This window comes from Larus michahellis, chromosome 2 (genome assembly GCF_964199755.1).
Source record: "Larus michahellis chromosome 2, bLarMic1.1, whole genome shotgun sequence".
Taxonomy (NCBI): Eukaryota; Metazoa; Chordata; class Aves; order Charadriiformes; family Laridae; genus Larus; species Larus michahellis.
In genome coordinates, this window is record NC_133897.1 from 74579532 (window position 1) to 74597660 (window position 18129).

General features: G+C 43.4%; 1 protein-coding gene across 3 annotated transcripts in view; it reads left to right on the forward strand.

The window, feature by feature from the left end:
- The first annotated feature begins 419 nt into the window (after positions 1 to 419).
- Positions 420 to 18129, forward strand: part of NEDD9 (neural precursor cell expressed, developmentally down-regulated 9) — a 41910-nt gene continuing 24200 nt past the window's right edge. For all 3 annotated transcript variants that reach the window (XM_074575953.1, XM_074575954.1, XM_074575956.1), the window contains exons 1-2: positions 420 to 546; positions 17135 to 17575. In XM_074575953.1, coding sequence (XP_074432054.1) covers positions 535 to 546; positions 17135 to 17575 — 453 coding nt within the window. In that variant the 5' untranslated portion in view covers positions 420 to 534. The remainder of the gene's footprint in view (positions 547 to 17134; positions 17576 to 18129) is intronic.

The window sequence follows — 18129 nt, forward strand, 5'->3', positions numbered from 1 at the left end:
GGGGGCGGACACAAGGCCTTTTGTTCCGGGGGTCCCGTTTCACGTGGGGAGAATTCGAGGTGAGCGCCTTTGAAAAGGTACGGGCGGAGTCGCCGGCTCACAAGGAAGCAGGGCCGTCAGCTCCTCGCTCTATGTGTGTGGAGCTTACCTTCCCTCTTCCGCGATGGACGAGGAGGGAGGGGGGAAACAGATCCCCCCGAAGAGCCCTCACCTCAGCCCTGCCCAGCCCAGCCCAGCCCAGCCCAGCCCAGCCCTCCCCTCTCCCCAGCCCCTCAGCGCTGCCGCGATAACCGCCCCCGCGCGCGGCGCTAACGGCCGGTCGCGCGCGGCAGAAGGGGGGGGGGGGGGTGTGGGCCGCCGAGGCTCCACCTTCTCTCTCCCCGAGCGTGGCCAATGGGGAGGGCGCTATGCAAATGAGCGGGGTAGCCTGGCGGCGGGACGGGCGGCCGAGCGGGGAGAGGCGGCGGCGATGCGATGCGGTGCGTAGCGGCGGTGTGAGTGTCCCGCGCGTTCCCTCATCAGCGCTCCGCAGCCATGAAGTACAAGGTGAGCCGCCGGGGCCGGGGCAGGCACCGTCTCTTGGGGCTGGGGTATGGGCGGGCGTTTAGAGTCTCACGGGCTTGTCAGCGGCTCCCCCCGGGGCGACCCTCGCTGACAGAAGCGGGGGGCGGTGGCCGGCTCGGGAGTCCCCTGGGCACCCCCCGCCTCAGGGCAAGGGGCTACAACCGTTGGCCCGGGGGAACGGCCAAGCCTCCCCTCGCCCGTTGGGCCCCAGGGAGGTGTCGGGGGGAAATGAGAGCGGCGGCAAACCGGAGGAGACCCCCCGCCCCGGGTGCTCTGGTGGCGGGGGAAAGGGGCTTCCCCCCACACACGACGAGCGCCGGGGGTCCCCGGACGGTGTCTCGGCTCCTCTCCGGTTAACGGTATCTCGGGAAAGGCGGGTTCGTACGCGATGCCCGGCATCGGTTTGGGACAGGTATCTATCGGCGCTTCTCCCTGCCAGGTAATTGTAATTCACCCGGTTTTCCAGCCCTTTGGGAATGTCTCGGTCTCGCAGTGCCGTTTTTCAGGGCGGTTTGTTTGGTAGGTGACAAGCAAAGAAAAAAAAAATAATACAACTGTATATTTAAAAAAAAAATAGATAGCCTATCCCCCCCTTTCCCATGCTAAATAAAATAAGTAAGTTAGCTTAACCTTTTAGCAGAGGGTTTTTTTCAGAAGACACAAATGTGGAGACTTTCATTGTAATACTACTCTACTTAAAAAACGTCTGGGCAAGGTACTGAATTGCCCACGAGGCATTAGATTACTGTACAGACATACCGTAATCTTATGTGATTGGAAAAAAGGGGGGAGGGAAGGAAAAAACTTCCCTTCCTCTGCCAAAAATAACTTCAATAAAAGGGTGACTTGGAAATATCACACGTTATATACTTACTTGGAGACTAACTTGCTTTGGAAGTGAAGTCCATCTTCTTACTGAATTTAGGCAGCATAATGTAAAAGAGCCCTGATGCTGTAACATTGTATAAGGCTTATAAACCTGGTCAGAATGAGATATGCGAGTCATACCTAGGTAAATATACACAGATTTTGATGCTTTTCCATATATCTCTGAGCTCAGCCCAAGCTTTCAGGATCTCCCATACCCAAACTTTGGGAAACATCAGAGTTAAGCTTTCAAAGCTGCTGCTGATTTCTCCATCTCATGGTAGTTAATAATAACAAGGAAAAAGAAATGATATAAATATAGATGGACAAAGATATTCCATGCCTTTGAAAATTTTGATCTGGATATGATAGGACTTTTTTTGAGCGTTTGTTTGTTTGGTTGGTTTTTTTAATTCTGTCGCAGGCAACTGACTGATTTGAAGCCTGAGATTAAATTCATCTCCTGTCGCTTTCTACTCTGCTTCATGCTTTATGCCTGCTTAGAAAAGCTGTGACTCTTAGCATAAAATGTCAGATACTTGGGGGTAGAAGAGCAGTGTCACTGTTAGTCGACATCTCATGAACTGCTTTCCAACTGCGCATGGCTAAGCGACACTTGTATCCCAGTGGGAAAATAACGGTCCTGCGTAGTTATACAGCTTCCTGACTTCTGTTGTCACCATCCATCCGTACTCTGCTGCAAGGAGACCATGCTTCATGTGTAGCCCAGTGGCACTGCAAGAACAGGGACTGATAAGGTGGCTCAAAAGGGGGAATTCTTTCCTTCTCTGTAATGTTTCTTTTGCCCTGTCTGGTTGGAATGAGCATTTTGGTTTGTGATTACATAATTCTAGACAAAGAAAGAACAAGATGTTTAAAAAAAAAAAAAAAGACTGAGGGTTTTGGCCTCAAAAACTTTCTTGTCAGACTAGGGTGTTTACTTTCCCTGGGAAATGTGAAGTAGTTACTTACACTGTTTAACTAGGACAAACATCCTTAGATTTATTTCTTATAGGTGGAGTAACATATAAAGAAAATACCTGCTCATTCAGTCTGTTTTATTTGGTTTTTTGTATTTTCTTTCTTTCTTTTATTTTGGTATAGAAAAACAAAATTCCTGTAGTTTTTATTGTATACACAAAATAAAGGAACAGAGCATGTTCATGGCCTACATGGGGACATATGAATGACACACCAATGACACTACATTCAGAGGTGGCTTAACTTCCAGGTGCAGAGTTGGGTCTTTAAATGGAGACACCTGCTCCAGGTGTTATGTTGGGGCCTGCCATTTTTACTTTCATTGTGATAGTCCATAAGATAACACCTCATTTAATGAAATTATTGAGATGCCTGTTATGGTTTAATTGGAGTATTAACAGTTGGACAGAACAGGAACTGACTCATGTGTGAGACCTGGAGTATGTGTCTCTGTCACTCCTGGCTTCACTTTCAGTGTGACTAATCCCAAGGTCACTTCTGATCTAGAAATCCTTTCTGGTACTTGGTCTGCCCCTTTTTTGGGGCTTATAAAGGTTTTGAAAACTTGTTCCCTCTCTTCTTTCACCTGGATTTCTTTTATTGTCTATCCCACTCTTTAAACATTCTTCCAACATAATACTCAAGTCTGAGTCCTCTGAAAGCCATTGGGAAAATCAGTCTGCATTTCAGCAAGTTCAGAATTTTACCTTATATATGTCTCCACATTTCTGCGTATCTTTTGTGTACTGTATATGATTCAGTGAAGATGTGACTGTTTAAAGCAAAGACAAACTTGATCCCAGGTTAGGTCCTGTTCTACTGTTCATGTACTAGTTAAATATTGGAGAATACAAAAGTTACTCTGAGCCATGGTAGTTGTTAAGCATAACAAATACTTGTATGTTGGTTGTGAGCATTTCTTACCCCTACTTGTCTAAAAAGCAACTTTCAGAAACTAATTCCTGTAGGGTGCAGTTGTATTATGGCAATACCCCAGTTCTTCATGTGATGACAACAGCAGCATCCTTTTGCACTAAATCTCCATATACTGCAAAACTGCGTCCCATCAAGTTCTCACAGGATGCCATTTCAGTATTCTGTAATCCGGAAGGTAGGATCAACCCTCTCTGAAAGCAAACCCAGACTGTGATTCCAAGGATGAAGCAGTTACAGCTAAAATGTAGTATGTAGGAACAGAAATACCAGTGGGTTATCATGATCAGAGAAGAACATGGATGGGAGAGGATGTATCTGGCCAGCAATTCCAACACCCTTATCTCAGGCCATAGAAGTGTGACAGAAGCAAAAGGGAGATCACATCATCATAACAAGGCTTTTGTAGCTTGTTGGCTGTTCACAAGCAAGACAAAAAAGAAGGGGGAAAGGAGAAAGGGGGACTTATCTTTTTACTAAAAGATCCAAACTGTTAGTGAAAGAGGAGAGGAAAAGAAAACTACATTCCTTACCTCATTTAAGCCGAAAGGAATGACGTAGATGTAAAGTATGAGGTCTTGATTATCTATTTTTAGACAATTTGTTGGGCAAGGAAGAAACCTAAGTAAATAAGAGTTTGAAATGCCTGCCATTTGTGCTAAGGCACAGTCCTATAATATATAGACTTGATTACAATGCCTGCACGCCAAGATAAACAAAATAGTGTCACTAGGAAGAAATACTATATTCCCAACCAGAAATGCTTGTGAAAAGCTGCTTGTAACCCTGGCAATGAAAGACTTTTAAGTGTCGGGCCATGTCAAGGGAAAAGAACTGCCTGTACTAACCAGATCCTCTCTGTTTCATTTGTTTCTCACACTCCTCTTTGTTTTCCTTTTTTTTTTTTTTCTGGTATCTCAGCAATCACAGGGTGACAGTCAAACTTAGAAGTACATAGGAACTGTAAAACCTTGTCAAAGGTAATACTAGAGGAGCAAACCAACAAAGGGAAAAACTGTCCAAGTTTGTGGTGTCTCTATTACTGTGAATTTGCAGTGGAAGTTCTGTGATTTTTATCTTCTTTGTGTGTGTACGGAGAGAGGTTGCAGAAGTCTATCAGGGTCAGGCCTAAATCAGCAGCAGCACTAGTGAGATGTAGCAGTAGGACTGGCTCCTGGCTGTTACAGCTAACAGCATGTAGGTAATTTGCATGATTTCTAAAACTTTGTGGTTTTATTCTAACAGCTGCTCATGAGTAATGTAGCTGTAAGTCTATTTCATCAAGAAACTGGTAGCGTAATCTGTCTCTGTCAAGTAATTCCTAGTATATGATGGGGAAGCAGAACTGCCACATGAACACTCTTCTTTATATTTTTGGTAGTTCCAATTCAGTTTGACCCTAGATAGTACAAGGGGCATTGAATACTAATCTGCGGCTTTTGCTTGTGCTTTTAAGATCCTACTAGAGGTTGCAGTCACATTAAACTATAACTTTGCCTTAAGGTATCTTGACCCAGCATTAGTTGTTCCAAACAGTGCCATACTATCAAAAGACCCAATTAGTCTTTGGGTCCTACCAGATCAGAGAGCAGAACTGCCGGATAGTAAGACTTCATGGAAACATCTTCTGCAAAGAAAAATCAAAAGACATTACAGGAGAGTTTGGTACCCCCTTCTAAGCGGCTAACCATTTTGCAGAATGCAGGCTAGACTTTAGAGAAGTCTCATGAAGCGTTATTGTAAACTCATTAAGTGTTAGTCTACAGTTAGTGAGACCACGCACAAACTCACCTTTGGAATCTTACAATCTCAAGCAGTGCAATAAGCAGGGTTAGAAAAGATTATGCTTGCACTGATATCTTATCACTGAACATTGAACTCCTGCGTGTGGTGGCACGGGAGAAGTTTTTATTACTGAACTGCTTGTATTCCCTTACAAATACCAGTCATTGCAACAAGGCCAGGTGCATCTAGTGACCTGAGTAAAACTTTGAATGAGGCAATTCTCTTGAGTCACACACACCTCCACGCACCACTATTGGAATGGGTGCACCCAATTGCTGCTTTGGCCAGCTTTAGAAATGGTAGGAGACAAGAAACCTATTTGTCTTCTTGCAAAGAGCCCGCACTCATATTAGTCCTCAGGCAAGCATGGGGCCCTGCTCTTGCACAGCAGTGTGGGAAAAGAGGATGTACCCTCAGTATCTGCAAATAGCAAACAGTCTTGTGTCTCTGTGCATACAAAAAGTACAAAAGCATGACTGGAGCTTAGGGCTTCCTCCTTGTCACATTGCTGTTATCAAAGGTGTTGGGGGCATGGGAATGACATCTGCATTCAGTAGATGGGCCTAGGTCACTTAAAGGCCTAGCTAAAGTCACTTTTGTTTTGTTTATTTTCTTTGGACCAGCTTATCACAGACATTTAAGTACTTAAATCCTATTCGTACCAACAGGAGTTAGGAACCTGCCTGTCTCCAAGATCGAGTTTAATTTCATTTTCAAAGCGACATGAGCACTTAAGAGGAGCATGCACAGGTATCTGCCTGAGCAGCAGTGATTGTTGAGAACCCTTATCTTCTACTGTTCCCATTTCTAGCTGCCCTTGATGGAGACAAGTAGCTGGACTTCTTGAGACACTAAAGTCTGCACACCTCTGTAGGAGCCCACATTCAGTGACACTTGGAATTGTAAATATGCCGGTCACTTCTGAAGATGCTTCTTTATGTAATAAGTGCTCTCTGAGCATCCATGAAAGCAATGGACCTGTTACAACAGTACTCTGACACATGAAAGATGCTTTATGCTAAGTCTTCAGTAGGGTTGATCAGACAGTCCTCTGGGACTGTACCACCAAAGAATATTTATGGCATGCATTTGGCAGTATTTGTTAACTCAGGTTACCATTGAGTAAAGTGGCATTTAGAGGTACTCCTTGCTGCCTGGAAATGGCTGCAGCTCTCAGTATCGGTGAAACTGGGTCACTTTATAGCAGCTAAGAGTACAGCCCTTGAATATTGCTGCCTGTCTATCACAGGCTGCTCTTGGCAAGTGACCTTTTTCTTTTGCCTGTTGGTCTAGACATTACAGTAGTGGAAACTGTCTTAATTTTAAGGAGTTCATTTTTCCACAGCAGATTTGCACGTAGCTTGCATTTGACAAGAAACAGGACTGCTAAAGCTATCGTTTGCAGTCCTAGAAACACAAGTGCATAGCATGACAAAAAATGTGTATTTTTTTTCTCTATAGGGATGAGGCCTGTTCTCGCCTTTCTGTTTTGGTGTTTGTTTTAAAAACACTTCATTCACAGTCAGAGTGGATTAGCCTGCTTGGAAAAGCGTAATAAGAATGGATTTACTCTACAGCAATGCAGTCAGCACATCAGAAGCCCTTTCTTAAGCAGGCCTCAGTCACAGCAAAGTTGAAAATTTTAGCAGGAGCAATACTGTGAATCATTTGGTGGCAACAAATCTTAGAAAATGCTGAAGGATCCTTGGATTAGATCTCAATTCCTTCAACGATTCACTTTCAAAGGAATTTTTTGATCCAAAGGGTTAAGTACAAAACAACTGGAAGCGTGCACTCTGTTTAACGTACAGCCTGCAGTAGGTAGGGTCATGAACACCCTTGTCCTATGGACTTTACATCCAGTTAAAATGCTTAGGATAATAAACGAATTTTTAGTGTTACAGAAGGGCGTAGTTTACAAGCAGATGTCCTCTCTTTTTTTCTCTCTCTGCCTGCTTATATTGCTTTATCTTGTTTGCAGCCCAGAAGCTGCACAAACCAATCTCTCACGCGATCAAGAATACAGTTAAAGTTGTATTTCAATCTGAGACTAAGCACAGTAACTATAAACGGTTAAAACGTGCCCCCACACTCTCCCTCTCCCTTCTCCAGGGCTATGCTTCCCTAGAAAATGTCAGCTTGGCAGAATTGAGCTCTTCTGGGAGGCTTGTTGACTTTTGGCCAGTGCCCTGTGGTATGGAGAAGACCCTGACCGAACGTGGCAAGTGTCATCTGCCAGCCAGGCCCCGCTCCCCTGGAAGCATGTCTGATTCACAGGCAGCTTGCTGCAATCCCCTGCCCCCCAGCCTGCTGAGGACTGGTAGGAGCCTGGAAACATTCATTCCCAAGCTTGTTTTTCATCAGTAAGCTGGACTCTCAGAGCATCCCAAGTTGTGGCTGCTGTGTGGTATCCCAGATAGTAACACTAAACTGACAGAAAAGGGTGACTTTCTCTTCTATGGAGAATTTTTGGAGAGACTTAGGGGAAGAAGACCATGCCCCAGTTTAGCTAAGTTCTAGATTTAAAAAAAAAAAAAATAAAACCCCCATAGTTTCCAAAGCTGAAGATACCAGACAGAAATAAATTGGTGACAATACTGAGGTCCTGTGTCTACACAGCTATGGTTTCTTGACAATTGAGTTGTGATTGTTTCCCCAGAGCTGCACAGAGAAGGGTTAAATTTGGGAGGAGGGGTGGCTTTTTTTTTTTTTTTAAGGAAACTTTGTCTGGGAGAAGTCTGCTCGCAAATGCCAGAAAATGGAAAACTGAGAACTCAAAACACACGTTTCAGGATTCTTTCCTTCCATCCTTTTTTTTTTTTTCCTTCCCCTCCTGCTCTGCTCCTTCAATTCTTAAGCATTCAACATCCGATCTCCTTTCATTAAGTTTTTAATTGCTTGCCTGAGGGAAAGAGGTTAGGTTTTCCATCTGCTTTTTGATTTTGATGTACTGCAGTTTAATCACAGTGAGATCATATTTACTCTAAGGCTATTGTTTGCATGCTTTATTTTTCCCCCCCGTTGATGTCACAGAAGGCACACAGCCCTCAGATTTGAAAAGGCCTTTTAAAGTCATGGAACTAGATCACACCCTTCCTTGGGTGGGGGGAAAGGAAACTGGTTACGAGGGTAAAACATACACAGAAAGCTTTGCGAGTTAGGTGTGGTGGAATTTCCCAAAATATTAATAGGTCTTGAAGGTAAGTCAGGGGACGTGGTTTGTATTCCCAGAAAGACCAAAGAAAATGGTATTTTGGCACTCCTGTAAAACCCCAGAAACTCAGAGGGCAGGAGAATAAGATCAGGATATGTCATCAGTGAATCCCTGCTCTGCTTCACTGTAACTATTACTGTCGCTAACCGCATCTGCCTTCTATGATAGCTCCAAAACAGGGTGGGTGGTCTCACAAGACAGAAGCAGTGTGCATTATTCTCAGGGGTGTTCCCCAGGGCTGAGCGAAAGAGCATTACCTCAGATATGCCCTTTTCTAGCATAGCTATGACCTGTTGTGTCTCACTGCGCAGGCTCCAAACAGAAGGTTGCTATGTAGTAAAAGGGAGTTGCCACTTCCGTTAAACTCCCCCTACAAGTTCACTGAGCACCTCAGAGGTTTTGTGTGATGTAAATAGTGTTTGTGATACAATACATCCATCCTTCACTGCATCAGAAACAGAAGGGGTAAAAAGGGGTAAAAAAACTCCTTATTTAACATCTGACCTCAAATTATATTTCTATAATTACCTTTGTAATGTCCAGGAAATCAGAGCAGCACCTCCATACCTCACATTCCCTCTAACTAAAATAAAATAAAACAAGCCAAGCCAAACACAAAAACTCAAGAGACAAAAGAATATCATCCAAACGAACAAATCGAAGCCTAGATTATTGTCATTCTAGCCAATGTAGAGTTACCATTTTGTTGCTCTTAGAGATAGATCGAGAGACAGAAAGCTTTCTTTTCATCTCGCTTGTCCAGTTTGAAGTGTCAGGCACAGTAACAAGCCGGTGCACTCATTGCAGAGCAGTGAAGTGTTTCATTCACACAGGCCAAAGCTTCAGTTAGGATCTCTTGCTCTAACCTTCACTTTTGCACTTCTCCCTTTTTTTACTTCCCCACCACCTTTTCTACCCTCCTAATTCTTTTGGGTTCCTGCATTTGGATTCCTTCCCAAGAAGGAAGAAAGCAAGAGAGTACTTAAAAAGTGGAATTGTGGACTTTGCCTGTAATAGTCAACTGAAACATTACTATGCTGAGCTTTTGCCACCAGGCTCCCTCTTTTACCATTAGCTGTGAGCCAAGGAAGCTTACAGTCCCCAGGGCCAGCAGGCAGACCCACACTCTGAGCTAGATGCTGACAGCCTTTCAGGGTCCTCTTGCTGAAGTTGTAGTAACTGCAACACCCTGGTAGTGCAGCAAGCACTTTCATATATATTGTGGTGGCACTTCCTGCCTCCTCTATGTAGTTACCGACTTAAGATAAAAAGTACCTGCACACAGCTTGTTGCTGGTGGTTAGCTGTTACAGGTCTGCACACGTGGGGGGGGGCGTTGCAGCCAAGCAGCAAGGTGCCATTTTGCAGTCCATTCCCCATGGCAGTGCCCCCAGGGATATGTCTAAGAACATGCCAGTGCAGCTTCATGTGTACTAAATACTAGCTTTGCTGTTTGCCCTGTCTTCTTCCAGGTTTGAAGAGACCAGCAACAGACATTTTTTCAAGGCTGAATGTCTTACATAGTAACCTCTGTCAACTTGTATTAAGTAGCCTTAATGAAAAGTTGCTTATTATAAATAGACCTGTTACCTGCTCTGCCTCAATAGTTTCTTTCCTTGCCAAGACAGCACAATAAATTCTTTATTTAAGGGGCAGCAACAGTGAGAAACAGAAAAGGAGATGGGAGCTAAAAAGCACCAATGTTAAACTGTCCAATGACTCTCGCACCAAAGCCCTTCTGTCAGAAAGCACAACAGAGCCCGAATTTCTCTCTCTTCTACCAGTACTGCTTGTAGTCAAACTATTTCTCTCAAAATAAAACTCAAATCTTTACTGGATTTTCAGGTCGGTTCTTCAGTCTCATAGGCAAATCATTACTATTAGGCCTGTTACAACCACAAGGGTACATAAATGCTTAAGCTTACTTTGGAACAGCAGCAATTCGTTTTAAAGAAATCTAAAGCAGAAAAAAGCATAGTGAAAATGAAAAGGAGAGAGGGGAATCTTTATTAAAAATATTGTGTGATGGATAATTAAAAGAAATCCAAAGTGAAGCTACTGGTTTGTGCATAGACTCTCCTTTGGGGTGACTCTCCCCACCTTTCCTTTCTTTGTTCCTCTCTTCCTTCCTTCTCCTAAGCTAGCTAAAGATAGAAGAGAAGCCATTTTGCATTTTAAGAAACCCTTTGTCCAGTAATAGAAAGAAGGGATCCCACCCTTTTTCAGTTTAAGGGCAGAGGCGGTTTCCCTGGTTCTATTTTCACATAAACTTTATGCATAGGAAGCGATATTTAAAAACAAGGCAACACAGAACAAAACAACATGCCCCACCAGCCAAGCACAGAGCAAGGATCAGTATCCACAAGCCTGCATGCTCTGGAACATCCTCATATTGCACCTCTGAGGGAAGCGACTGAAATTCTTCAAGCTTATGGTTGGTTGAACCTTTTCCTCGAGTGTTCATTCATTGCAGAGCTGGCTGAGGAGTCCAGTCGGCAGCACTGCCCAGGAGCTTGGCACCGCGACGCTCAGCCCTTAAAGAGTCCATTGTATTTAATCTCATAGCGTGTCATTTATTATTCCTGTGTTTGCTTCCATGGCTGTGGGCACCTCACACGCTCTTGTTACCCACGTCACTGGATGTGTTTACTCTAACAGAAGGAGTAGATGTTTCCACCGCTCTCTTTAACTCTTGCCTCTTCCACCATTCAGCCTCATCAACAAACAGCCTTTTCATCTCCTCCAAGCCACGAATTACAGAATTCAAGTTTCAAATTACAGAAATCAGTTCCCTTAGCTGTGTTAAGGGAGAAGCTGCTGCCCAAGCATTCACACACCATTCAAAGATTCGCACACACACGTACCACCTGGGTCTTTAACCGCTCGGACCAGGGCCCCTTCGCAGTAGGCGACCCCAGTGGGCTGACGGGTGCCCCTTTCGAATCCTCACACACGTGCTTATTCTCAGGTGTGTTCCCTCCTTCTTCAGACCTGACCCTAGGTTTCCTACAGCAGAGTCTCAGGCATCAGATTTTATAAAAATAAGTAATTTAATTGAAAGGTACGGCAGCAAGGTCAGCCTGGGCTGGGTGCCTCCGCAAAGGGAGAGACCTTGAACAAAGAAATGCCTGGATAACTGTACCCTTGCAATCTATACAGCCGCCCCTCATGCGTCTTTTAATCCAGTGGCAATTTTTGGTTTGGGGTCTTCTAACACCTTGTTGGATTCTTTTTTCTGTGTGCAGGCAGGCCATTGACTGCTCTTATCTTGTTGATTTGCAGTCTCTGCTGATGGATGTGGCCTCCTTATCTTCTGGTTTATGCTTCTCGTGCACCTGCACTTACTAGCAGAACATGGGGAACTGAAAAGTCCCAGACTTAGGGAAAACACTACCAAAACATTAGTGTATTATTAACATTTTTCTTATACTAAAAGACTAATCACAGCACTGTACCAGCTGCTAAGGAATGCACTAAGAAAATTAGGTCTATTGCAGCCTAAAGGCTTCAGCAAATCTAGCTACTTATGCTAAGTAAAGCTAAGCAAACAGCATAAATCACACCATATTATAACCCTAAGTAATGTATTCTAACTAAAAATTACTTATTTAAGCTGAACAACTAATACCTCTCAACAGCTGCAGGGAAGGTCAACCAAAACAGATCATATTTTTCAAAGTACTTTCATGCATCTTTATTCAGCTGCAGGCATGTTAACTGTCATTTGCAGTCAGTTAAGGAGAGAGGAGACACTTTTGCCTGTTCTGCAGTAGACCTCATTTATAGCCTGTAATCCCTTCAGCATCTGAGAAGACAAATAGTTTACAGAGTCTTATTTTTTTGCTTCAGGTTCTCCAAGTGGAACAGCTGACAGCTTTCAGGGCAGCTTCTTTTGCTCTTAGTCAGCATTTACTAGGACATGCATCCTGGACACAAAAGAGAGAAAAATCTAAGGTGTGCAGAGAATATGAATTACGCCTTTCCAGGGTTTATCTAATGGACTTGCAGCTGGCATTAAAGGAAAATTCAGGGAGAATTTTTAAATCCCAGGTTCACTTTACCTAGAGAGAGCTTGAAAGTTTTACTTTTGTCTCAACCAATGTAGAAAGTTTGGACCATGGGCACTGTAATCTGCATTCAATCGAGAGAGTATCCATTTCAATTTTAGTTCTTTTAGACAGAGTTTCTGACACAAGGCATCAATGAAGTCTGCTGAGCCCTTTCCTGCAGCACGTTCCAGCTGAAATCCCCAGGCAGCAGTCATTAAGGTCTGGCTCCCTTTCTCTTTAACCTGCCGATGACTGGGGTAGCACTTTATTTAACAGAAGACAGAAAAACTTCCTTTTTTAAAAGGTGATTTTACAGAAGATGCTTTCTACTGCACTGAAGAGTCCAAGGTTAAGAGGAATTTAAGCTTCTTGAGAACAAATGGGTTTTTTTGTTTTGCCTGTACAGAGTGTTAACACTATGGGGACCTGACCCTGGCTTCAACTTCCAAACATACCAGTGTTACTAGCAAGGCTTGAGGATACAAAAGCTGAACTGAATCTTTCCAGTCAACAGGTTATAGAGAAGCACTCATTAATTGAAATATGGCTGCTGTAACACAGGGCTCAGGAGAATGGAGCTGTATATAGATCACGCATACTTTCAGATTTTGAGGAGAGCACCACTGCACCTGTCATGCAGCTAATTTAATTGGACCAAAGGAGAGCAACAGACTCCCATCCTTAATCTTACTGAAAGAACATAGTAGCTGCCAGTAAATTCATTTTATGAAGCACAGCTGATTTCTATGGCAAATGAAATTTTTTTCCCCGTCTAGGATCAGATCATTTCTCCCCTGCCATTACAGAACTTGAATTTGTAGTTCTGAATCTGTTGTCCTCCTTTTTTTCCTCTTTGTATTAGAAATATAAAGGGACTTCTGTGCAACTTGACAGTTGCCAAAACAAGATCCAAGACAAGTTTCACATTAGCCCTTTCTCTGTTGCCAGTTTGTTTAGGAAGTAGACAAGGGGTTTTTATCACTCAGTCATACAAAAAGGTCATTGATGTGTGTCTGCCTTCTCATATGTAATGTTAGTGTTGCTTTCGTGCCTGTTTCACAGACGGATGGGTGACAGAGCCATGCCTCCAAGAGCAAGTCCAATTAATTACAGATAACCCTCCCCAGCTGATGAGACCAATGAGAGGGAGTGTTGCAAGATGCAAGCTATGATGCCCACAGTATTCAAAAGCTATTAGAATTTGACAAATCAATCCAGATAAATCCCACAAGTGTTGGTCTTTGATCGGGAATTCTTTCTATGTGTGGAAAAGTAGAGACTACCATTTTGATCATCACAGCAGGTTAGAGGTACCTCTGTGGCTTTCAAAAAGTTTTCCTGATGACAGTCTGCAGTGACAGTTTCATTTTTCTCAAGACTGACTCAGCTGGCTAATGAAAGCAATGTGACACTGTTCCTGAAACTCATAGTAAGAAATCCTGTGAAGGAAGACTGAAGTCAGGGAAATACTCAAGACACAGAAGGCTTGCTTAGCAAGAACAGTGCTGATGTTGCTGGCAACAAGCAACAGGCTTAGTGTTTCTGGTCCCAGTGCTTATTTGGAGGAATATTTTGCCTGCTTCACTGTGTCATCGGTGACTGATGCTGGTGGCATGGCTGTGGGCTATTTAAAAGGCCTTGGGGGAAATTGCTGTGAAACAAGCAGCAACCAATTAGTGTAATTCACATGCTGGTGCCTGAGTTAACACTGACAATGAGAATCTGAAGCTATTTGCAGCAAAGAAGTTCTTGAAGCGCATCCAGAAAGTATTAACATGCTGCACGCCAGGTGGTGAGAAGGTCACTGGGACAGAGATAATGAGCAACTGGAAAAAAAAAATTCACATGGGAACTTTTATCTGCTCTAATTCTACCACCATTCCAGCTTTGTTGTGAGAATCGCTTTGCTGTAGAAGCCGATCAGGCTTTTCAAATACCTTTAATCACCCAGTATAGAAGAATAAGCATTTATCATTGATTTAACCTGCTTGTTTTGTGATCCCTCCCCGACATCTTCCCCCTTCTTTAAACAACATTCTCTGTAAATGTCTCCTTTAAATAGTCAGTTGCACAGGCTGAGCTACTTATGTTCATAGATTTTGCCTGTGAAAGACACATTACAAAGAATGTAGATAGATAGGAGATTAACTTGAACTTTTATATTGACTAGACAGGAGCTTTTCTTGTCGGAGCTCCTTGGGCTCAGCTGAGCAGCCAGGTCAACGTAGCAAGAGCACAGATGTAGCGTACAAGAAGAGACCACTGGCTTTGACCATGCTAAAGAATAATTTTACAGTTCTGCCATGGCATTGACAAAATTGCTCTCTGCTTTATCTCTATTCGCATTTCTTAGTGTTGTTGACTGATGAGCTGAGTAGACATACAGAGACAATCGTGGGCCCTTGTGCTGCTGTTTACATGGGAGTTCAAGATGGCAGTCCTACTTTTCCAAGCCAAAACTTAATTTATACTGACCTCACTAATGATGCTGATGAAAGTCAAAGCCAGTGTTTCTCATACATTTGAAAGCTGATCCCCTATTCAGAGAAGAGAAAACTGATCTCATACACCCTGTTTCACCACCACATCTTGAGAAAAGAATATTCATCTACCTTTTATGTGACATCTGAGCTTCCCCTTTCTCCATCCACCAGTCAGCGCTTCATACAACCTCCTGTCCAAATGCTAAACTTAAGAAAAGTTGAACTGAGCAAGTTCAAATGGAAGTCTGCTGTCTTGATGAAACACGGAGATGATGGAAAAACGTCAGTGTGTGTCAATGGGAAAAGATATAATAAGTGGGGGATAAAAAAAAAAGATTGATATGTTGAGAAGGAGGATAAATACGGCAGATAAAACTACTAAACTGTACTCGACATTGTCCCTTTAACAGAGGGAAGATAAATCTTCAAGGCAGCTGCATATCCTATCTTATGTTGGATTAGCAACATTTCAGTTTGTGTGCTGCATCCAAATACTTTAGCTGGGTCGCTTCAGATCCAGGGCTCCCTATATTTTTTTCAAGTGTTTATAATTACTTTATAGCCATCTCTGCTGACTGCCTTCACCAAAAAGCAGGCAGGCATGGAACAGTTGTTGCCAACACATTTGGAAACATCACCAGAGCCAAGAAATTAAGCATTCACAGCCTTTGTGTGGGGTCCAAGAATGTCAGTACAGACAGCCTGCCTACTTTCCATCAAATACCTAAGCTCGGCTGATTATTCAGAACTGAATGTGCCATGCAGGCCTGCAAAGAAAGAGGAAAGGGAGCTGGTTCGGTCTGTGAGAGATGGCGGCACTTGTTAGTAACACATCTGTACCTCACAGACCACAATCTTACATTGGCTCAAAGTTGGCCTAAAACTTCTTAGCAGAGGTACTGCTGGTAGCATAGCCACAACAAATGGAGGTCACGGCAAGCTGCAAAGAATGCGTGAAACACTAGGCAAATCCTTGGGAGTAGACCTGTATGAAGTTCCCTGTGTTAGTTTTACTGCTCCGCTTGACATGATCAAGCAAAACACATGTACAAATGCTTAAGCTATGTTGATACAGGTCAAAGACACTTTTTGGCTGCCCTTAGACTCCTCCCAGGTTACACATAGACATATTCTATGGTAATGTTTGGTACCTAAAGTCTTACGCTTTTTGACATAAGGACAGGCCCACATAGATTGGCACAGCTTTCCCAAAGGCAGAGGCATGACTCCATCTGGGGTCACTGAGCACCTTATTTTTTAAATAATGTTCTCTTCAAGATCTTTATACGGAGAGTGGGACGCTGAGGAACCTTGTCCTTTGTGGTTGGTTTGTTGTTGGTGGCGGTGGTTTTGAGGCAATGGGGGAGGAAGCTTTTTACCTATTAAGCTAGTGCTGTGTTGCAGTGTCACCAAGGAAGTTTACAGATAGAATGAGAAGGCACAGAGCTACATACCAACATGAGGATCATAGTTCAAAAACTGTGACATTTTGTCAATTTGTATTTTAGGCTGGTTTTTCTCACCAGGTGGTGAGAAATTTTAATTTAAATAACATTATTTAAATAAAACATTTAAATAACATTATTTAAAAAATAAGGTGCTCAGTGACCCCAGATGGAGTCATGCCTCTGCCTTTGGGAAAGCTGTGCCAATCTATGTGGGCCTGTCCTTATGTCAAATCCCTGCCTTTAAGGAGCCTGCAGGTGGCAACTAAGAAAAGCCAGCCCACTGTCTTTACACTAAAGGGATCTGCACCTCTACTGGAAAGTCTTTTGGGACTCAGCAAACGTAAAAGTGTTTGGAAACAATTGCTCTGGAACACGTCCCTGAGAGTCTGTTTCAAGTTTTACTTTAAATATCAGCTAGCTAGCTGCAGCAGTACACAGAGCACATTGATTTCCCTATTATAATGTCAATAGATCAAGGTACAAGCCCCCAGTCACAGGAACAGCATCTTAGTGCCAAGAGCAGAACTCTCCTGACTCCCGTCCAGGTGAACAGACCATATAAAGAGCTTCTATCTGACCTAGTGTTACCAGAAAAGTTCTCACTAGCAGTGCTGCTAACACATGAGCCTCTCATTTCTCCAAACTGTGACAGAGGAATCCTGTGCTACATTATTTTCTGTGTTATTTTGATTTTCTGCACGCTTCTTTTTCAAATTCAGTTCTTACTTCTCTCCACCTAGAATGTGCTTGAAGTTTTAGAAAATTCTAGTTTGTTTGTTCATTTGTTTTTCTTGCCCTTCTTTCTCCGCAGAATCTTATGGCAAGAGCCCTGTACGATAATGTCCCTGAATGCGCAGAAGAGTTGGCCTTCCGCAAAGGAGACATTTTGACAGTGATAGAACAGAACACCGAAGGTCTTGAAGGATGGTGGCTCTGCTCCTTACATGGCCGGCAAGGCATCGTTCCAGGCAACCGTGTGAAACTCCTGATAGGTCCAGTGGTACAGGACAGTCCTCCTGGCCAAGATATGTCCAATTCAGGATTGATGCATCAGTCCTTCAACCAGCAAAAGATCTACCAAGTGCCAAGTTCACATGCTTCAGCACGGGACCCTGTCTACCAAGTGCCACCTTCCCATCTGAATCAGGGAATTTACCAAATACCCACTGGTCATGGACTAGTGGGACAAGATATTTACCAGGTGCCACCCTCCATGCAGAGATCTATTGATGGTCCAGCTTTGACTAACAAGGTGTGTGCATTTGCTTTCATGTCGTAGCTCCAAAGTAGGACACTTTGCATTGACCACCAATTAAGTGGTTAATGTCTAGTGGTAGCCTGTGGGATATATATATATTTTTATACTTCCTGTATCTTAACTATATAAAGTTACAGCAGTAACTTTACTGCTGGAGGAGGAAAAGAAATGTCTGGTTCGCAAGAGCTTGCTTAATTTTCGATTGATAGACACAGTAGAGCATTTTGGATCTGTGCTACCGCAGCTGCTAAAGGTGTGGGGAAGTATGTGATCTTGTGTCCTCACAGGCTCCCCAGGGAGGCTGAAGCATATCTGGCCTATGGCAGTCTTGCATTATATACTCAAAAGAGAGCTGCTGTGGTAAGATTAACTCTCCCACAAATTAATGAACAGTTACATCATCTGCCCAAGTAATTTTTGTTTAATTAAAAATGATGTACTGCCTTGCGGCAGAAGTCCCAGTGGATCTGAACTACAAAGGGAAAGCAATGATTGATGAGACAAGGGCCATACTTGGAAGAGTGAGGGAACAAGATGATGATGATAAT